The sequence below is a fragment of the Thunnus thynnus genome, chromosome 18 (genome assembly GCF_963924715.1).
Source record: "Thunnus thynnus chromosome 18, fThuThy2.1, whole genome shotgun sequence".
NCBI lineage: Eukaryota > Metazoa > Chordata > Actinopteri > Scombriformes > Scombridae > Thunnus > Thunnus thynnus.
In genome coordinates this window covers 27,683,534-27,703,894 of record NC_089534.1, presented here as the reverse complement: position 1 = coordinate 27,703,894, position 20,361 = coordinate 27,683,534, and the positions used below count along the sequence as shown (strand labels likewise).

At 38.7% G+C, this 20,361-nt stretch overlaps 1 protein-coding gene and 1 long non-coding RNA gene across 8 annotated transcripts in view; one reads left to right on the top strand and one right to left on the bottom strand.

The window, feature by feature from the left end:
* The window catches only part of LOC137168784 (uncharacterized), a 202,858-nt gene that overhangs the window by 109,234 nt on the left and 73,263 nt on the right, over positions 1-20,361 (top strand). Inside the window, exon 3 of the long non-coding RNA XR_010924341.1 lies at positions 17,052-17,129. This is a non-coding gene — a long non-coding RNA (uncharacterized lncRNA). The remainder of the gene's footprint in view (positions 1-17,051; positions 17,130-20,361) is intronic.
* epha7 (eph receptor A7) overlaps positions 14,965-20,361 on the bottom strand; it is a 90,378-nt gene continuing 84,981 nt past the window's right edge. For all 7 annotated transcript variants that reach the window (XM_067571524.1, XM_067571525.1, XM_067571528.1 and 4 more), the window contains exon 17: positions 14,965-19,521. In XM_067571524.1, the coding sequence (XP_067427625.1) occupies positions 19,407-19,521 (115 nt within the window). In that variant the 3' untranslated portion in view covers positions 14,965-19,406. The remainder of the gene's footprint in view (positions 19,522-20,361) is intronic.

Sequence of the window (20,361 nt, the reverse complement as noted above, 5' to 3'; positions counted from 1 at the left end):
GGTGAAGAGACCCTACAGGCCCTGCTGGCTGTTGCGGCATCCCTCTACGTCGAGCTGCGGCTCCTAAAGGTGCATCACATGCATTACTAAACCCTCATGCATTCTAGCTGAGCACTGTTATTATTACAGTGATTACTGGATACTGTGCAAAACGGGTTTATCAGCTGTGTTTATCAAAATCAAGCTTCCTGTGAGAGGATGGCCAAGCAGCTGTTTGCCAGTAGGACCGGACTATTATATATTCACTGTAAGAGTTGCAATGAATTGTGGCTGATTTCAGAGGTGTTTGAATGTTATCTGCAAATGTGTTTGTGTAAAATAAAGCGGGGATGGGACAGATGTTAACAATCGCTGTTCGTTTTATGAAAATCTGCAAATCTGCACAGTCTAATCAATCCTAAAGGGATGGCATATCATGCATGTTATATATCAGTTTGTAAGTAATCTCCAGGCAGCGCTTCCACTACAGCGACTGCATAAATACTCATCTATTGTTTTGTTTGCCCGTCTCCACTCACCCAAGCCTTTGGGATCTTCCATCTATTCATTTGCCATGAATAATGTGGCACATCTCATGTCAGATGGAAAGATAATGGTGTCACAATGCTGGCCCCACATCTCCCGCTCAGCACAATTTACAATAGGCCATTCTTTGATTTTCCCAGCACTTCATGCCTCACATTGCTGCCCAGTGAGAGGGTGATTTGCAGAGAAGCATATCCTGACCTTACACAGGCATACACCCACACAAATCACTCTTGTTGACCCCTAACTGCTGGGATGCTACTGATCAGTCCTGATTGGACTGGTTTGTTCACTTCCTGCGGCTCTGCTGACAAGATGCTAGATACAGTTTTGCCTTAAGGGAGATTCAATGGCTGTTTTGTACATGCAGTGTCAATGAACTCTGCTCTTGATCAACACAGCATTGACCATCAAGATATAGAAAAGAAGGATAAATACACGAGGCGTAAGACATACATGAATACTGCATGAATCAACACTGCATGAAGCATCCTGGACTTGGCTTTTGGCCCTCATTATCTTTTTGGGTCCTTCGTACATTTTGAAGCAACCTCCCAGCCATCGTTACATGTTGAGTCTTGATCATGGAAGTTCATTCTTGACCTTCGGATCCGTATGTGTGGCAGAATATCTCAACTCAAGGTCCATTTACAAGTGACCATGCCATTTAGGAGAATGATAGAGAAAGAGAGGTGAGGTCAGAGGGGCTATCAGGCTAACGGCAAGAGGAGTGGACGGTGAGAATCCCTTCCAGCCACTGCTAACTCAGGACACCCAGGACCAGTAAGACTCTATGTGTTGGACTGTCAGAACATCCAGCCAGAGCCTTCAAGTTACACTTACCATATTTAACACCTTAAGATCTCTACTGGTACACCCTGAAGACCAGACCCATCCCCCAAGAGGACGACTGAAGTGGTGTATGACATCATGTGAGCTGAGGGAAACACTATATTGATGAAATGGTGGACAGATGCTGGATAGGAGCCTGAATGAAGACTTGAAACAGACATCAGCTGTCTGTGAACATCAGACCAAAACTGCTCAAAAAATCAACTGGGAAGAGGTCAGAGGTCATCAACCAGGAGTCAGAGCACGACCGGAGAAGCATCAAAGGACATTCACATTCAACAATAGAGACCACCTTTGAATAGTTACTATCCCCCCCCATGTACAACCTCCTGTTATCATATGAGAAGTCAAAGTAGTTCCATAACTAGGTGTGACCAGAATAGTTTGACTGCTTTGACCAGAATAATGTTTGGAGTTCAAAACAATTAATCACAGACTGTTACTTTAGTGTGACATTAAGCAGAGGTGCTACAAGAAAGACAGTCCAAGATGAAACAATTCTTCACAGGTCAACTAAAAATAAAATCTTAGTTTAGCGTGTTAGCATGCTCACTTGCTAATCATCACACAAAGTTCATCTGAGGCTGATGGGAATGTCATTAGTTTTGCTGGTATTCAGTCATAAATCAAAGTTTATGGACAATTTTGACCTGATGATGGCACTAGAGTAAAAGTCAGATGATCACCAAAATGTTCAATTATTCTTGTGGGGAACATGAAGCTGTAAGGCTTTAAGTTCTGAGGTATGTGCCACTTGCCCATGATATGCCTACAGAAATAATAATAAAAAAAACATATTAGGACACATCATGTGTGAACATGAATGACTTTATCATTTTTTTTTGCCAGAAAATCCAGCAGAGCATCCTCTTAGGAGAACTTAATTAAATTATTAAAGTGATGACAATGATTGTCACCAGCCCCTGAGTCACCTACCTGTAACGTACGTTCATGTATTGCTTCTACTGCAATTCCAATTCACATCCATGTGTACCACAGGTGATCCTCACGCTTCTTGCAACAAAAATACAAAAAGTGCATTAACACACCTTCAGTGCACTGGCACAATTTGATGTACAACATAAGTAATAATGTATCTCCTGGAGTTTATTAAGACTGTTTATCTATACCAGTAAATCAAATATCCCTTGACCTGATCTCAGATATTTTTAACATATTTTGACTTTTTCTCTTCTGTTTCTGTGTGTTCCAGTCAGCCTATAGCCGTGCCATAGAGACCTGACACTGCTGCAGCTGAAGAGTTTTTCCAAATCTCATTCAGTCCACTTTAGATTAGAATCAAACACACAGCACTTGTAATTAGAGTGAATAGCAAAACATAAACCATCCAGTTTTTCCAAATGTCAGTGCATTACTGCCAACCAAGTGAATCTGTTGAACTTTTCTAAAAGTCACTCTGTGGTATTACAAAAATCACTCAGTTTGATCACAGACAGAAGCTTTTCAAGCTGAAGTTGGCAAAGATGACAGCAGTTGTTAAGGACGGACAAATATGTTTTGTTAACCTTCATTTATTCAGGGAATTTTCAATGAGAGGAATCGCCTCTTTTGCAGGAACACCCTGATCACATTCACACAGTTACACACCTGGAAGCTGCCCAGTACAACCACAGTCTGATCTGCTAGCCACTGAGCAGCTCCACTGGAGCCATTGGGGTTAAGGGCTTTGCTCAAGGGCACCTCAGTGGTGGTAATGAGGGAGGGGCAAGTGCTGCTTTTTCACTTTACCTACCCGATTTATCCTTCCGGTCAGGGTATTGAACTGATGACCTTCCAGTCACAAACCCGCTTCTCTAACCTACAGTACAGGCCACCACTGCCCCATGGGTACCTACTGATAATACAGCAAGACTATCATAATTTCAAACAGGAATTATCTAACACTGCCCAACTGTTAACCTTCTTTTCTGCTGTCTTTGCATAAAGAGGCTTTTTTATTATGCTGCAGTAAGTGTGGTAATACTGCTATCTGTGTGGCCGGTTTAACAGTTAGGGGGCCCCGGGGCAGAAATGAACTGCTGGGCCCCTAAAACACAGTTTTTCTATGAATGAATACTGCCTGGCTGCAGCTTTCCTGTGTAGCAGTTTGATTAAGCACATTAATGTAGGAATTTGCATCACAAAAGTACAAAATTGCACAAACCTTTGTCCAGTTAGTAATCCAGCAGACACCTTATCCATCGCACAGATTCCATTCCTTCAAGTGCAGTTTTTGGTCAAGTGCAACTTTTATATTTAATTATTTAATTATTTATTGTAACTTCCTTATCTCCTTAATGATTATCGGTGCCTGAGTACACTTGGTAGTAACGTATCATGCATGAATACCTCTATCCTTCATATTTTATATGGTAGATATCCATGATGTGTACAGTACTCTAGTTTTTTAAGGTTATATATCTACACTACATTATGTACTATACTGTATCTATCTTGTACTTCATTTTGCTGCTGTGATGCTTCAGTTTGCTTCAGAGTTGGGCTTATTAAGTTAATCTTTTTTCTCATTTTTAGAGTTATAAGAGCTAATTTTACAATCCAAAATTAAAAATTAAAAAACATACAAAAATAAATAGATTGAAGTACATTTACTAAAAAAGATGTCTAAAGAGAGGACAAAGTAGACTATAGAAGAGGGTTATTGAAAATCCAGTATAATAAAACAAACATAATACCAATTTAAAGGGAACTGCATTATATTGCTGGTTTGTAAGGCATACTGTAATAGTAGTGATGAGTGTAGTAGTGTAGTGATGTTTTATTCTGTAAAACAATATTGTACATACCATACTTGCAAATATATACATAACACACAAAACAAAAGGCACACTCAAAAAATAGAACATAACTAAATACAGTTGTATATATGTATATGCAAAAATGTAAACAAAACAATAAAACAATGAGCTGAATATAGTATGACACTTGAAATTGAAATATGACAGGATACAAACACTTAACTAATTTCTATAGTGTTTCTGGTTATAATTACAATTGAATCTATACTGTAACACAATTTCCATGTAGTGCATTAGCTTATGTGGTAGATTTTTTTGAAGGAGCTTCCAGAGCTGGAAACAGAGCTGAGCTACTCTCAGCAAGCAGCGAGCTGATGGCAACAGCACCATCACTCATTCTGCTCCACTGTGTCTTTGAAGAAACCATTGTATCTGCCAAATCCATCAACCTTTCCCACAGAGGCATTTGCCAGCCTGTGAAACTGATCATCTACCTTGGGGATTGCGGACCATAGCGGGGGGAGCCATATTTTACTGCCTCCTTAAATACTTAATGCAGGAAGGTGCCACAGGCCCGGCCATAAAAAGGACCCCATGAATCCAAGGCGGCCAGGCCACTCAATCAGCCGAAAGCATCCCGAGACATTTGATGAATCTGACTTTAGCTGCAACACTTAATCAAGATGAAATTTAGTTTCAGGAAGAAAATCAGAATGGTGAGCATAGTATTCTTCAAGGTACGGCTGCCAGGTTTGCATTACAAACACATTATCCTTTGACTTGCCAACAACAAGTGATTGTAAACAATTTGTGATGTATCTATACTTTTTATTCACACAAATAACAATAGCTACTTCATGCTCCCACCAGGAAAAGAGTCTGTTTCCATTATCCCAACAGAGAGCACATAGACAATAGTGATAACAGAGACATCTTTATGATAAGATTGACTTTTTAACACATTTTAAACGTTTTTCAATCTGCCATTTGCGTCAAGGATCCTTGCACACCGTCCCAGAGAACCACAGCTTCACAAACTGTATGCTGTATTCTGTACAGATTGTAAAGCCCGTTAAGGCAATTTTTCTGCCAGTGTTCAGTTCCAATACAAGTAGTCTTGTGCCCTCCATGTGTTGAGGAAGAAAGTAATGGTGTGGAGGTTGGCAGCTTTGCACATTTGACCTGCATGCAGGACATTGGAGTTCTTGTTCCATCACAGACCTGCAATTAACGTTCACTTTTTTTAATTAACCCTAACCATGATCTTTCCATAACCTTAACCAAGTGTTGTTGCCATGTGCAGATATTGTAGAGAGCAATGTTGGCAGTGGAAGGTCCAATATCAGCGTTCTTGGCTGGCAATGCGGTTAAGAATTGTTAATGTTCCACTGTCCAGGAAGGACAGCTGCTTTTCTGACATTTTTCTTACAGCTTTCAGCACTGATTTATCTAAAATACAACCTAAATAATAAACAGTAGTTTTTGCTCCAATTGCTTCTGACCAACCTGCTGGATTTGCTGTTTAAAAGGAATGGCCTCAGAATTCCCAAAGTGAAAGAGGTTTATTTTGAGGGAGCAGCCACATAGCAATATTCTAGAGTTTGGCACTGATCATATTCTATATTTTTATTGTGTCTTTATGTGACACTTGGCAGCAGAACAAGCTATACACAACATTGACATCACCTTACATAGCTGATATGGCATATTTGAACATCCTGATTAATGTAAATATAATATTCACTCTCCCTTCAGCTTTGTTTTGATCCACCAACTCCTGAGAAAAAATATCTGTCTCTTTAGCTGCTAAATGCTCCACTATGGTCACCAACTAGTTGCTAACTTTGTCTGCTGTTTGCTGTTGGCCGGGTAGTGTACAGTGGGCTTTTTCGCTGAAAACAGCTGCCTGCTGCTGCTGAACCAGATTGTTGAGAGGACTGAGACTGAACCAAAACTGTAAAACCAAAACAATGAGCTGAAAGACACAAAAAAGCTCCATAACGTTGAAAGGAACGGTAAAGCTGGTGATAATTCTCTGTGGGTTCATTAGTATGACCAAAACCCTGTCACATTAGCCGTAATCATTTGATCTATTGTTGATATAAAAATATTGATTAGCGCAGCTTCAAATCATGAATGATATCTACTATATCTGTAGGATTGAACACAAGTGATGGCGGCTTCACTGAAACCACTGGCTCGTCATTTCTACAACAAAATGTCATTATCTACAGCATCAATCCCTCAGTTAGATACAGGTTCTCCGGTTATTGTTCAAGTTTTCATAGAAGCTAAAAATGAAAATTGGGATTAATCTTGAATAATGCTATTTATTCTGAATTCATATGAGCTGGATCATCATGGTGATCACCAAACTCTCTCTTTGAAGATTGTATTTGATGATGTAATGTTACTGCTCATTATTCAATCCTCTCTTTTAAAAACAGTCACGGTTCAGATGCCCTTGTAACTGTCACTCAGGCTTCTTAATTACCTCTACCATAATCGTTTATCCTGGTTTGTCGATCAAGAGCGGCTTCAGCTACTTTGTGCTGAAAATATGATGTTTACTCTGCTAATGATGAAACCAGAGAGAAGATTAAGCCGAGAGACAGTGTTTGATTTTCAGATTATTTTGTTGACATCTGACACATGGAGCCCGAGTAGCTTTTTACTCAGGATTACACACAACATTAAAGGGAAAATGAAGGCAAAGTTATGTTGTTTGCTGAATCAGAAAGAACCTCATCAGATTCAATACAGCACACAGTGAATTTGAAGGTAGGTAGCTGGGCAACTGAAGTGGGAGGCAGTGATGTTTGGGATTTAAAGGCCCTTACTGAGATAAATGCAGTGCAGCTAGAGAGTGTTATGATATGGACACATGCCTTGTTGTTGTAGCTCTGTATTTGGATTTGAACATATAAAAAGTATGAGGTTAAAGTGCTGACTCTAACCTTAAATGTGACATTTTTACTATATGTCAACATCAGTTGCACAGTCTGGGAATTGTAGCCGTTTGTATAGGCCTACATTATACTTAGGTATACATTAGACTTTTTATACATACTCCCCCAGTCTTAGGGAACCAAAATGTTTTGGATGAGTTAAAAAAAAAAAGTGTGGTTTCAAATCCTTTAAAATCAATGACGGTCCTAAAAGAATATTCCAGTGATTTAGCATTGCACTCCTACAACATTTTTTTTAAAGTATCAAAATTGATGCAGCAGCACCAGAAATATCATCTTTTTATTCAATGCATTATTCTTTCTCTTCAAACCCTAGCACCTACATTACCCACAATTCAACTCAACCTGATTCACTTGGCTGTACAGATTTGGATGTATTATGCTAGTAGCAGCTTATGTAGCCTGGAGCTGCCAGCCTCCAGCAGAGATGAAGAGCAGCTTCAGAGGTCTGCTAACCTCACTTCTTTCTAACTGCACACCCCCAGATTTTTTTTTAGTTTCAGACTTGTAGTCTTCATCCACAACCGAGTGGATGACTCAAGTGATGTAACTTGAATCAGTTCATCAGATGTCACACAGCTCTCTCTGGAGACACAAAAGGCTTTATACTACTTTTTTCACATATGCAGTAGTACTTCCCAACACCTGGAAACAGACTTTGATGTGTAAAATTAGTGGAGTTCTCCTTTAACCCTAATCATACCAAATGAGGTACCCGGAAACCCCAGAGGTATACTTTTTGTCATATCTCAGAGATGCCTTATCCTAACATTCCAAGTTTTTATGACTTTGTCAATCAATTTGTTCCTAATGACTTAATATCATTGTTTTCTGTTTTTGAAAAATACCGATGTATTGGGGTTCTGGGGGACCCCAGTCAAAAGCACCCAATTCCACCTCTGCAATTTTAATAGAGGGAACAAATTATTGAGTTCATGTTTGCCATGGGTTTAATTTATCAATTATTTTTGATATGTCAATTGTTTCTTACAGTAGTTGGTAGTCCTTGTATGTCAAGTATGTTGGTAGGATGAGGGTTAAGTCTGACCCACAGTCATCAGCTGATGTCTGCTTCACCTCAAGCTTGTTTCAGGAGCTTTTTTCCTTTCATGTTGTTCATTACTCTTTTGTTTTAATGTTTTATTATCGTTTATTTAGTGCTTAAAACTGCAATTATATGAAATTGTGCCCTGCAACTTGAAATTAAACTAGCGACCTTATGTGTGTAGTTCTGTGGGTCATGTGCACACATGTCAATGATCAGGACATCACACATCAAGTTCGCACAGGGCCTTGCACCCACCCTGCATGGTTCTAGTTATCCTACAGGCTGCATTGTCCATGTATTCTTCAATTTTGAAACATGAATAAACACACAGTATTTAGAACAAACAGCTAATAATCTCTTACTGAGCGAAACTTTCTGCAATATGCACAACATAATGAGAATGGATTGTTGCCCTTCCTACAGGCGAGTCATTGGCAACTTTTGAAGAAGCACCGACTCTGTTTTTAGGATATGGGGCCCTTTTCCCCAGAAATCACCTCTATTTTTCTTCAAGACAAGAGCAACAGGTTAAGCGTGAAAAGTCGACTTTGTTGCATCTGTAAATACCATATTACTTTCCCCGAGGGATACACCTGAACTGAGAAAAGCAAAGCCTTTGTTTTCTAAATGGGTCATGATCTGTTTTCTCTGTGCATTCCAACAGGTAAACCATTAGTCAGGCTCGCACGTACCTCCTAATCAATTTACACAGTTTAAAACCATTCATCTCCATATCCCTGTTTGACTTCTATATTAGATGCAAAATGTCAGATACTGTAATAATGTTGAAGCAGGGCTCGAGATTATTGCAGAATCGCCAAATACAAATGATTTCTTTCCCTGTTATCTTCCTCTGGCGGTCTGCCAGGTTTCTCTGTTTTTCTATGGCAGTACATCAGTGTATTGGGGAGATGTAGATGTACTCATTTTGTACTCTGATATATAAAGATCCTATATGTTCATCAGAGGGTCCTAACTAGCTTACAGCTGTAATGTAATCAACTGGAAACTAACTGCATACATTTTACCTACACAAAGGTTACTTTGCCATTTAAATCTCAAAAAGAGCATGCAGTGAAATGGCAATTTGACTTCTGAAACATATTTTGGGAATCTGTTTGCTGTTTCAGTCGTGTTCATATCTGTGCCTTCAGTACAGAGGCAGGTTGGAGATGTGTGGGGCTACTGCTAGCTGAGCTAAAATGACTTCCAACAACTCCAAAGCTTTCACACTGTATCAATTTACCATGTAAAGATCTAGATAAGACACAGCACAGCCCTAACTCTACCATGAAAAACACTGTATCTAGGGTGTATCGTGACTTGTGTAAGTATAGCCTGACTAATACTGTTTTTTTGGGGGGTGGCAATAAAGCATATTTGAGTTTAACTCTGTATCTGTATCTGTATTATCTGCATGATGGAGACAGTAATGCTCTCACTAACATCTTTGGCTTTTCTGTCCTGTGATTTCTTGTTACTTATCCGCTCACATATACTTGCAAGTTAAGAGGTTATTCCATGCCTGCAATGTTTACATAGTTGACATGCACCTCCTCAAAAATGCAATTACACATTTGGGCTATGGAGATACCATGTGGGGACTACTAAAGCGGTTTGCATGGGCTGTTTGACTTTTAACTTAAAAGTGTCTGATGCTGGTAGACATAGCTGATAGAGACCACAATGTGAAATAAGGGTCAGTTTTCTTCTCCACTGCAGACCCTCTGTGACTCTATCACAGTGACCATAAATACGACAACCACACAGAATAATCTCATATCCAATAATGAAAACAGGTGGCCCTTCCCATCATCCCTTGTATCACAGAATCAATAAAAAAAACAAAAATTTGCATATTTTTTTCTTAATTTCATATCACTGCGAAAAGAATACTATTGGGTTTTCCCAGTGAGGTAGAGTCAGACCTGTTGTCGGTAAGCTGCATGTTATGACATGTTCATCCTGAAGCAATAAAGGAAGGGCCACCGCTTTAAAGTAGGGGAGAAACACTTCTGCCTTGATCAAATTCTGACACTGAAAACAGAAGAGTAGGAGAGACAAAAACAAACAAAGCCCTCCTTGTATTGTGCTTGCTTGAAATATTGCTAAAATATTTATGATCAGCATATCTTCATGTAACTTTCCCACTATAGCATGCCAAGATGTGCAGGTGTTCATATCTCAGAGATAACATTTAAGGCACACAGCCTTGGAGGAACAAAGTGCTTTTGTCTCTTTTGATGGGTTTGAACAGGTTCTCTTACAGTTCCTTCAACACAGCTCAGTCAGCCAACTCACGTGGAATGGTTGATTACAGTATGTGGATGTAGAGTATCTACAGCATTGATATTTGGCTACCCTCTGACCTCATCATGAAGATAACGTCACCCACTCAGAATTGAGTAAACAATTTATACAGCTGTTCTGGAGCTTTTTAACCATAACGCATAATCTTCATCATTAGATGAAGTTTATTCAGTTGTCATACAATTGAACAATTATCTTTGATTTCCTTTGTGTGTGTTAGTTGCTTATTTGTAAGAATGGCTTTCATTGTAACTACTTTCTGCCAAAGAAGCAGTCCCATTGAAAACTGAAAATGTGTGTTCTGTGGATTAATCAGTGTAACAGAGACTTCTTCTTTCCAGAAGCAGGGTCTTCTTCCTGCAGACCCTGGAAGAAGGGTTATTTTTGTGACATTATTTTAAAATGTCATCGGTAATTCCGGTGAACCAACCCTTTAAGTTTTTTGGCTCTCAAGCTGCAGTTTGGCTAAGCCATCTAAGCACTCTAATCCTAAAATTTCTTTGACAGTAACAACTAAAAAGAAGGCACGGATGTTCTAAAGTGAGTCATATGTGGTCACAGTCAGTGGTTAAATGAAGTATTAAAATAAGTATTGATCTTTTAAAGTTTAATTTTAAAGCAAGGCCCTAAAACAAAGCACCAAAGCGCTATTTCCTCCTCCACACTGATAAATGTACTGCCATACTTTGCAGATGATCCAACCATGGATCAGACTGTGCAGCATAAGCTAATGGGAAGTAAGGCATAGCCACAGAGAAACACATCGGCGGAAGCCAAATTCATGGGAAAACCAAACTCGTACTTTGCAGAGAGAGTCGAGCAGGCTCAGAGACATCATGGTGAGCCACTGCTGGACTTACCAAAATAAACATAAGAACTGCTGAAAGATGTGATGGAGAGAAAGCCGTTGAAGCTCTCTCACTCAGTTGGAATTTCTGGAGGATTAAATGATGAAACAGGGAAGTTTGGAAGACTGTTTGGACAGTTCTGTCTGTCTTATTATGTACGCATGTACAAACAAGTTTACAGGCATGTTGATGTGGTCCCACAAGCCCACACACACACACACACTTGCACACACAATCTTCAGTGGCAGCAGTAATTTTAATCCAGAATAAGATGACTAATAGAAAACACATTCTATTGGCATGATTAGTTCATTTGTTAACAAAAACTGTGACAAAATGTGCATGAGCATTTTTTCCATGAAGAAGACAAGACACAGACTTTACAAAACAAAAACTGTTTTTATTCTTAATTACATGAAGACTTTTTTCTCATATGTGCACGAGTCTTCTGCGGAACACACCTGCAGTGCAGCGTCGGTAGAGCTGGATTCTGGAGCTAGCTGCACTGTACAGCCTCAAGAGCTTAGCCAAGTGAGCAGGTAAAGAAAAAAAAAACTTACAGCATAAGCAGGGCTTAGCAGAAAAAAAGATTAATATTCATACCCGCTGGGGCTGCAGAAATAAAGAGTGTGCATATACACCATAGACTGTATATAAAGATTGACTTAACGAGGTGTGACGTCACCCGTTGGTTTGCATTGGTGCCGGTTTGAATCCCAGAGTTGCAGCTTATGGTCGGCACCTTCTTTTCTGTTCGGAGCCAAGACCTTCCAATTAAGCAATGTGGGGTGTTTCCTTTCATGCTCTGAAAGGTACTGTAATGAAGTAGCATTAAACTTAAAATATTACGACAATGTTCCAACTCAGTGCAAGTCCAGAAGAGACATAAAGCCGACTGTATAAGTCTTCAAATCTTATTAATGGAGCAATAATTTCCAAAAATGTCCACCACCTCACTTATGAAAGGGCCTGAATTTAGAGATTGAGACCATAATGACTCATTAAAAATAATTACTGACTTTCTAGAGAGAAGTTGAAGCTTTTTTTAATGGGAGTCAGTTGGAGCATCTAGTGGCTGTCAGTGGCATTGCACTTTAAGCTACTTCCACATTGGCTTCAGCATCAAGCCATAGTTGCTGCTGAGTGTATATACTAACCCCCGCAGCTCTAAAATAGCTCTCAGAATTCATTCATTTTCATATCACATCTTATTTTGGATCTTGGTATTGTTTGTATCTGTAAATTGAAAGCAGGATTGGAAATCTCATCATGTGCTGTGCTCCATTTCATGAGGCTAAATAAGATTTGTTGGAAAAAAAAACTTGATAAATGTTTTTAGTGCAGTTTTCATTGTCCTTACATCTTGTTGTCATTGCATTGTTTCATTCATATGAGGACTTCTCTTTATGAAAGTGTTGGTTCAAGTGTGACACAATTTTTCTTCTACTCAGTAAATTTAATGTTCCTGACAGTATTTCCTTTGTTAGCAAATCAGAACATGTTTCATGTCTGAATGTATTACTTAAGTTGGTACCACATTATAATAAGGCTTACTTTATAACTGGTTTATAACTAATGATTTCATTACTGGTTCATGAATCATTTACTAAAGCTTCATACATCAGCTATAAACCATAAATGAGAACAAATTTTGTGTTGGCAGGTTGTGTAAAGTCCCTCTGACTGATTGGACAACTTACCTTCCAGAAAAGGATAAACACCAGTGCAAGATATTGTGGCCATTAAACTTTAAGGAGCATGTGCCCCCTCAAATATGACTGATTGATCAAGAAATGAAATCCTAGTTTTACTCCATAATTATTTTTGTCTTAATTTGGAAACAATAATTCATTTTTAAGTACTTTTCCCCATTCAGTGTCTAACTGTAGCTAGTAAACAGGAAACCCATTATTAGACTGAATGTTGCAAATACTGGAGAGCTTAAAAACGGAATAATAATAGTATAATAGTAATAATAGTTTAAATGACATTATTACATGGCTTTGTTGAATACTCAATTCTGATTGGTCAATTATGGCATTGTATGGTCTGTTATTTCTGAATAGCAGACCGCTGCTATGAATAACAGACTGTTGCTATGGACACAGTTGTAAGACTCTGGAGGGGACTACATCCAATCATATCCATCCGCAGAAAGAAGTCTGATAAAATTACCAACTGCAGCTCATTCGCAACACCCTGTTTCAAAAAAACTACTGAGCTCCAAATATTACAGAAAGGGAAAAATGGAGCAAGATTCTCTCCTTCAATCCAGGCTACAGCAGCAGAGCGCCTCTCATAATTACTTATTGCTACATACTAACTTAAGCAATAAGCAGTAGTAATAATAATACTATTGTTACCAGTTGTAACATTAGTAATGATTGTGTGTCCAGGTGTGTCATGTGCAAGGTCTTGGCAAGAAGGAAACATAGAGATGAATGAGGACAGAAACATCAACATCAATATTCCCAAAGAAGTCACCCTGTCTCACTTCACCATCAATGGAAATGTTCAGTTGCACATGGATTATAATGCTAAGTAGACTCATCTTAAGAAGGCTACAGAGTTTACGTTGCTATGGACACAGTTCCAACAGTAGAATCTAACAGACTATTTTTTTTAGTGGAAGCAATAATAAAACCATTTTTGAATCAACGTTTTGTGTCAAATTATTGATTTCTTTAGTAAATAGCTGTGTAATAAGTAGGATAATGTACAATGAGCGGGTCATTATTGCGAAATGAAGTGATTCAGGTCCTGCATCACCCTGTCAGTGTTCATTTTGCAATAATGACCTTGCTTGTTTCTGAAATGTATGAGGCATGTCAGCATTAAGGGATCAGTAGCAGAACAGAGACAAGCCCACTACAAATCATCTCTATCATGTCTGATCTGCCTTTGTATCTTTCTCCATATAATTCAGATAGAAAAAAACAATATATTATGTGAGACCTCCAGCACCCAGATCAAATGTAGATGTCTACTAGTCAATCGATAGAAAATTAAGCAGCAACTAATTTGATAAACAAATAATCATTTTAGTTATTTTTCAAGCAGAAATACCAAAGATTTGATGCTTCTAGTTTCAAAAATATGATAATCTTCTTTGTCTCCTTGTCTTAACATCATAGTAAACTGAATATCTTTCGGTTTTGGATTGTTAGTTGGCAAAACATCTGATGACATCACCTTTGCCTCAAGGTAATTGTGATAGGCATTTTTCACAGTTTACCAATGTTTTGTAGATCAAGAAAGTAATCTACAGATGAATGTATTTTGAAAATAATCATAATTCGAAGCCCTAGATTTATTAACCATTGGTGAAGAAATGGTTACACCTTAAAACACTTGCAAACAGTTTGCATGAATTCAAATAAAATGCTCATACTTGGTCTTGATTAACAGAAAATGTTCACAAAGTTTTGGTCAGCAAAGTAATTACTGACTAAAAAGAGACTAATATAGTATAATCGTTGTTTTTTACTTAGACAAGACTAAAACGTCCAGAGTTTTTGTTGACTAAAAAAAGATTAAAAATAGGAAGGATAAATCATGTGGACATTTAATCTCAGGAATAACTCTAAATCCAAAAATAGCTGATAAAATCCAAGATATGAGAAATGATAAAAACAATGCAAAGGACACCCAAAACTTCTATAGAGATTGTATTATATTTCCAAAAATATATGTACAGTCTATTACAAAGATTACAAAGCAAAAAGAATTGTCTATGTAACAAGAAATTGTCTAATTAAATGATCTTACAGTTCTGCTGTTGGGGAAAATACTTTTGACCAGTGAATATTCTCAATACTTTCAGCACAGAAAAATAAATAATAAATTGACAATTTGTATTACTGTACAACAAACTAAAAGGCAAAAATAAAAACAAAGTCAAAGTAAAGATGGAAATCCTATCAGCCGTCTTTGGTCCTAAATGAAAAATTATGTACAACTGAAATCTTGTGGGTGACAATAATTCATCTGCGAGATAGAAAAATATAGTGCATTTTCAATGTATTCAGAGCTCTCTACTGAGTAATATGTGTAAAAAACAATATAAATAAAATGTACAAGTTTTACAATTAGAACATATACAAAGATTCCCTCAAATCTCGGCTCTTTCTGACACAATCAACACTGCTGCACTCTTTGGAATTATCCACCACCTCGCCAAAGTGGTGAAACAAATTTCCAACTGCTGAACCACAAGATTTGAAAAATAACTTCATACTCTATCTGCTAGTCCTGATTCCAGCCTTCTACATCGTGCAGGTTTTTGTTTTTTGTCTTTTTACATTTTTTTTTATTCTTTTTTGTGTTTTTGCTGAAATAGAGCCACAACAAAACTTTTTTTTGTCCAGAGCTGAGCAACCTGAAGTTCAAAATGGGTGTGAAACAAGCTGAAACAGACGGTAAAGTGACTTCTGTTGGTGAAGGTTACAAGTGATTTGGACGTTGAATCGATTGTATCCTGGCCTTAATCTCAATTTGGCTCAAACTGCTGTTTCCCCAGCACAGGAAAAAAAGGACATAGGCATTCTACCTCAGGGTCTGAGGGGCCTCCAGGGGCCCACCTTTTAAAATCAGAGCAGGGTGTTGGGAGGAGGAGGAGAGAGAGTGCTGCCTGTGAACTGGGGAGTTTTGTGCTGACTGAATGACTTTATGCCTGTATTCAATTCAAAGGTCTGGCAAAGGTCCAATTGCTGAGCTTTGCTGTATGGATAAAGGGAGGTGGGGTGGGGTGGGGGTGGGGGGGACACAGGGGCTCAGCACTGGTCAGGGCTAATTCCTGGTGTCTCCTTACAAAGGTGAGTCCCACAGTGAAAATGGATCTAAAGACACATCCACACTAAGCCAGCAGATTTTGAAAATGCGGTTTATGTGTAAAAAACGAGGTGTATCCACACATATCCGCTCGCATGAGATGGATTCATGGCATGGATGTGGTTAGCCTAGCTTAGCATAAAGACTGGAAGCTGAAAACAGCTAGTCTGGCTCTGTCTGAAGTTCAAAAACACATCAACCAACACCTCTGAAGCTCACTCAAAAGCTCACTTATAACAGGATTTATCTCATCAAAACACTGTTCACTGTTTTAAGGGGAGTTAGGTGCTGGAACTATTTCTTTGCAAATGACAGCGGGGAGTTGTGACTTCAGCAGGAGGTTTGAAGTGCTGGGTGTACAGATGTTCACTGAGACATTTCCACAATATGTTACTCCAAATATATTTTCCAAATTTAAATACTCCCAAAACTATTACTTTTACAATCCAAATAGACATTCCTACGCAACTATACTGATGAAATGAAATAGTTTTTTTTTTAGCAAAGTTAGTTCTGACCTCTCAAATGTAAATATTCGCTTATGTTCTTGGATTTACATGACACAAAACCGAATATATTTTGGTTTTAGAAGGTTGTTTAGACAAAGAAAAGCAATTTTAAGATGTACAATTTGAATTTGGAAAACTGTGACCAGCATTTTTCTGTATTTTCTAGCATTTTATAAGACAAACAATGGATTGAGAAAATACTCATCAGGTTAATCAATAATGAAATACATGCATGTATTGACAAGTGTGTATGAACATGTCCATCTGTGCAGCTGTGCATGTCTGCTGTCCACATCTGATTGTAGACATCTTCCCCTTTAGAGGCGACAGACGTTACTGCCACACAGCCCTCGACAATGTCTAGACAGGCTTAAGTCTTCCTTGTTTTCCTTGCCTTTCAGGTTTATCCACCCTGGAGACCGTTTTCAAAGGCTTCACAACAGCTCAGTGTGGACAGAGGGCCAGAACGGAGAGAAAAGGTGAGTTTTCAGATGTATCTGGCTTATTGTGGACACAACATAAGACACAATGGACAGACTGAAGAAAGCTGCTAATGGTTTAACTGCTTGTCAGTGAGCTTGCAGTTCATTTCTAAAGCTGGTTATGCTTCATCTTTAAATCTGAGATGAAAAAAGCTGAAGTAAATGAATGTTGCTTTGACAATATACTGTAGATTTATCTCCTAGGTTACAGCAGCAGTAAAAGAAGTTCTAATGGTTTTCCCCTGTAAACACCACTCCTCTCTACACGACTGCTGAATCACTACACTTTCTTATCAAAGAGTACCGTGCTGAAAACATACTCAACATAGAAACCTTTTCTTTTTTTGCATTGGAAGTGGAGACAGATGGCACCAAATAGGTTGATTGGCTTTTAGCACATCTTCTGCAAAGCCCCCTCGTCTCTGTTCTCCATACAAAGCCGTATGGAAGAAAAGAGGAGCAATCTTAAGAGACACTTTAATGCATGTTCTGTCACATCTTCGCCTGTGAAGGATGAGCGGCGGAGAAGCATGAATAAACAAGGGAGCTGCATTGCTGCCTACAGAGCCGGGAGGTGGGATTTAACAGCATGGTCCCCATCTGACTCTGGCCCGATTGTTTGGTCCTGCATTTTCATACCCAAACCCTGAAGGGGGTTCTTTGATTTCTGGGTGGTGTCAGGAAATGATGTCAGCATGGCTAATTGGCACCTACCTAGTGTTTCGAATGGTGCTTCTTTTATCTCTGCAGCCACTCACTCAAATGATGATTTCATCTGATGACTTGGCACGGCAGTTTTCCGAGCAAATTCCAAAGCATTTTCTTTAGGTCAAACAGGTATATTCCTTTACTTTCTGGCAGTGACTGAATCTTTCCAAAGGGTTCGTCTCAGCACAGCACACACAAACACCTAGCACCTTAAAAATCTCAGGTGAGGACCATTTCTACCTGGTAATTATTGCTCTGTTTAGTCCATCTCTTCTTCGCTGACTGTGTCACTCGTGGCATTAAACCGTGGCCTTGCACTTGATTTCACCTGTTCAAGTTCTAGATAAAAAGACATCACACTAAAAGGAAAACAAAAATAAAAGATAGGGAGCTTGTCCCAGTCGCCCATCCTCAAAATGAACCGCAGAGAGTATTGCCATTCAAGTGCCTAAAATAGTGGCAATACTTAGTCGAACACATTTTAAGGCAGTAATACGTCTAGAGCTTCCACCTTTCACCTTTTAAAAATTGTATTTGCAGCTGAACAATGCACCAAAAAAAACAAAAAAAACCAACACTGTGTGCAACATTTTAGGCAAAGTGATGGCAAAACAATTTGCGGCGGCTTCAATACAATCTTTCAACAGTGCTGAAACATTCTACTCAGTAACCAAATAACTGTTCTGAAACTCAAACGTTTCCTGTAGTGAACACTAAGACAAAGGATATTGCTACTCTGATACAAAAGACTGGTGATTTGAAGAACAATTCTCCTCCTGCGTCTCCTCAGTGTTGCACTCTTTCAAAAAAATTCTTAATAAAAAGTAGGAAAGGTTGAAACCAAGTCAAAAACCCACTCTGGTAAGCATGTGAGAATACCATTTTCACTTCAACAGCACATGAAGGAAAATACGAGTCACTGCAAACAGTTCAAACAGTCCGGCGTGTCTCAGCACAAAAAGTACCTTTGAATCTGTACTGAGTTCCTTCTGTGTTTGGATAAAGGAGAGTTTACCCTGTTGTTGAGTCCAAATAGAAGGAAAAAAGAACACTTGTATGTGCCACAACATGTCACTGTGGCAGACATACATAAAAAAATTGACAAATTAGAAAAGAAACAAGAGAAGTGACCGAAAAACACTGCAAGTAGACAATTAGTTTTTTGTTCTTTTTAAAGAAAATCCATAGCTATGGTGTGCACTTAAATCATTCATTAAGAACATAAACTCCTTTCCAGTGCGCCATTTGATATGTGGTTGAGTTCGTAAGCGCTTCTAAAAAAGGAGAAGAAAAAAACAAAACAAAACAAGTAAGTCGTCTCGTCCAGGTAGTTTCTTTTTTTTGTTGTTTTTTGCCCTTTTCCTCTCTTTAGTGCCCTTTGAAGAGGCAGACCACAATCCTTCACTGAGGAACAAAGGAATGATTTCACTCCAGACACAGCCGGAAGAGTCAGACATAACAGATGTCCGTTTACTTTGACGAATATCCCAGGTTCTGTCCCAGGCGCTGCTCCAGATAAGTTCTGTTTTTGTTTTCGCCCTGTCCGCGGTGGCCCGTCGCAGTCCATCACACCTGAACACCCGTGCCATGAAGATGCAGCATCTGGGCTCTCATAGTCTGTATGCTGCTCATGATCTTTTTCTGATGTCCCACCAGCGTGATCCCCAAGCTCATCACGTCCCTGCAAGACAGGACAACACATCAATCAACGCACTGGACCACAGTATGGGGCAAAACAAGTGAGATTTACAGCCTCAGGTTTTTCATTATCGTGAGTGAGGGGTAGAAAAAGACATCCAAACACAGCGATCTTGTTTGTGAATCTCGATAATAAATTTCATATGGTCAATTTCAAGGATGATGTAGCAAAAAAAGTATGATCTAAAGTTTCCTTTTTATTGGTAAGTATGTTTGGAAAGTTTATTTGAACTCTGAGCATTTTATGGGGATGTGGAGATGGATGTTGACATCTGATGGTCATTGGAAGTTTAGCGTAACAACTTTAGGGCAAACCACAGTCTGGGCCGATGCTCGTATTCAGCTGCTCTCAACTAGTAAGAATGCAATAAACAGCAAAGAGTTCACACAAGTTCATGAACATTCAGATGGAAACTCAAAACATGATAATGTTTGATATGGAATTATTGGAGACACCATAAATTATGAGTTTTTTCACAGATTCTGTCTTTACATTTTTAAAACCCCACACACAACATTAAAATATGAGTCCGAGTCAACCACAGAGCATTTATCCTACAAGATTTTGATTGAAGAAGTTTTCTGTGCTAAAATGGCTCAACATAATAAAAATCTTATGTCATACTCACTACTCTGCTGGTGAGTTTTACCTTTTAACAGACAAACTGTTCTCAGTTAATTCCTTTTCTACTTTGTTGATTTTTAAACGGCAATAACTAAACTCAATATTCCTGCGGATGTTTCACATAGAGAGCCAAACAGGAAAGGGAGATATTGTGCCCTTTGATCCACTGGAGAGCCTTTGTGTAGAAAATGCTAACAG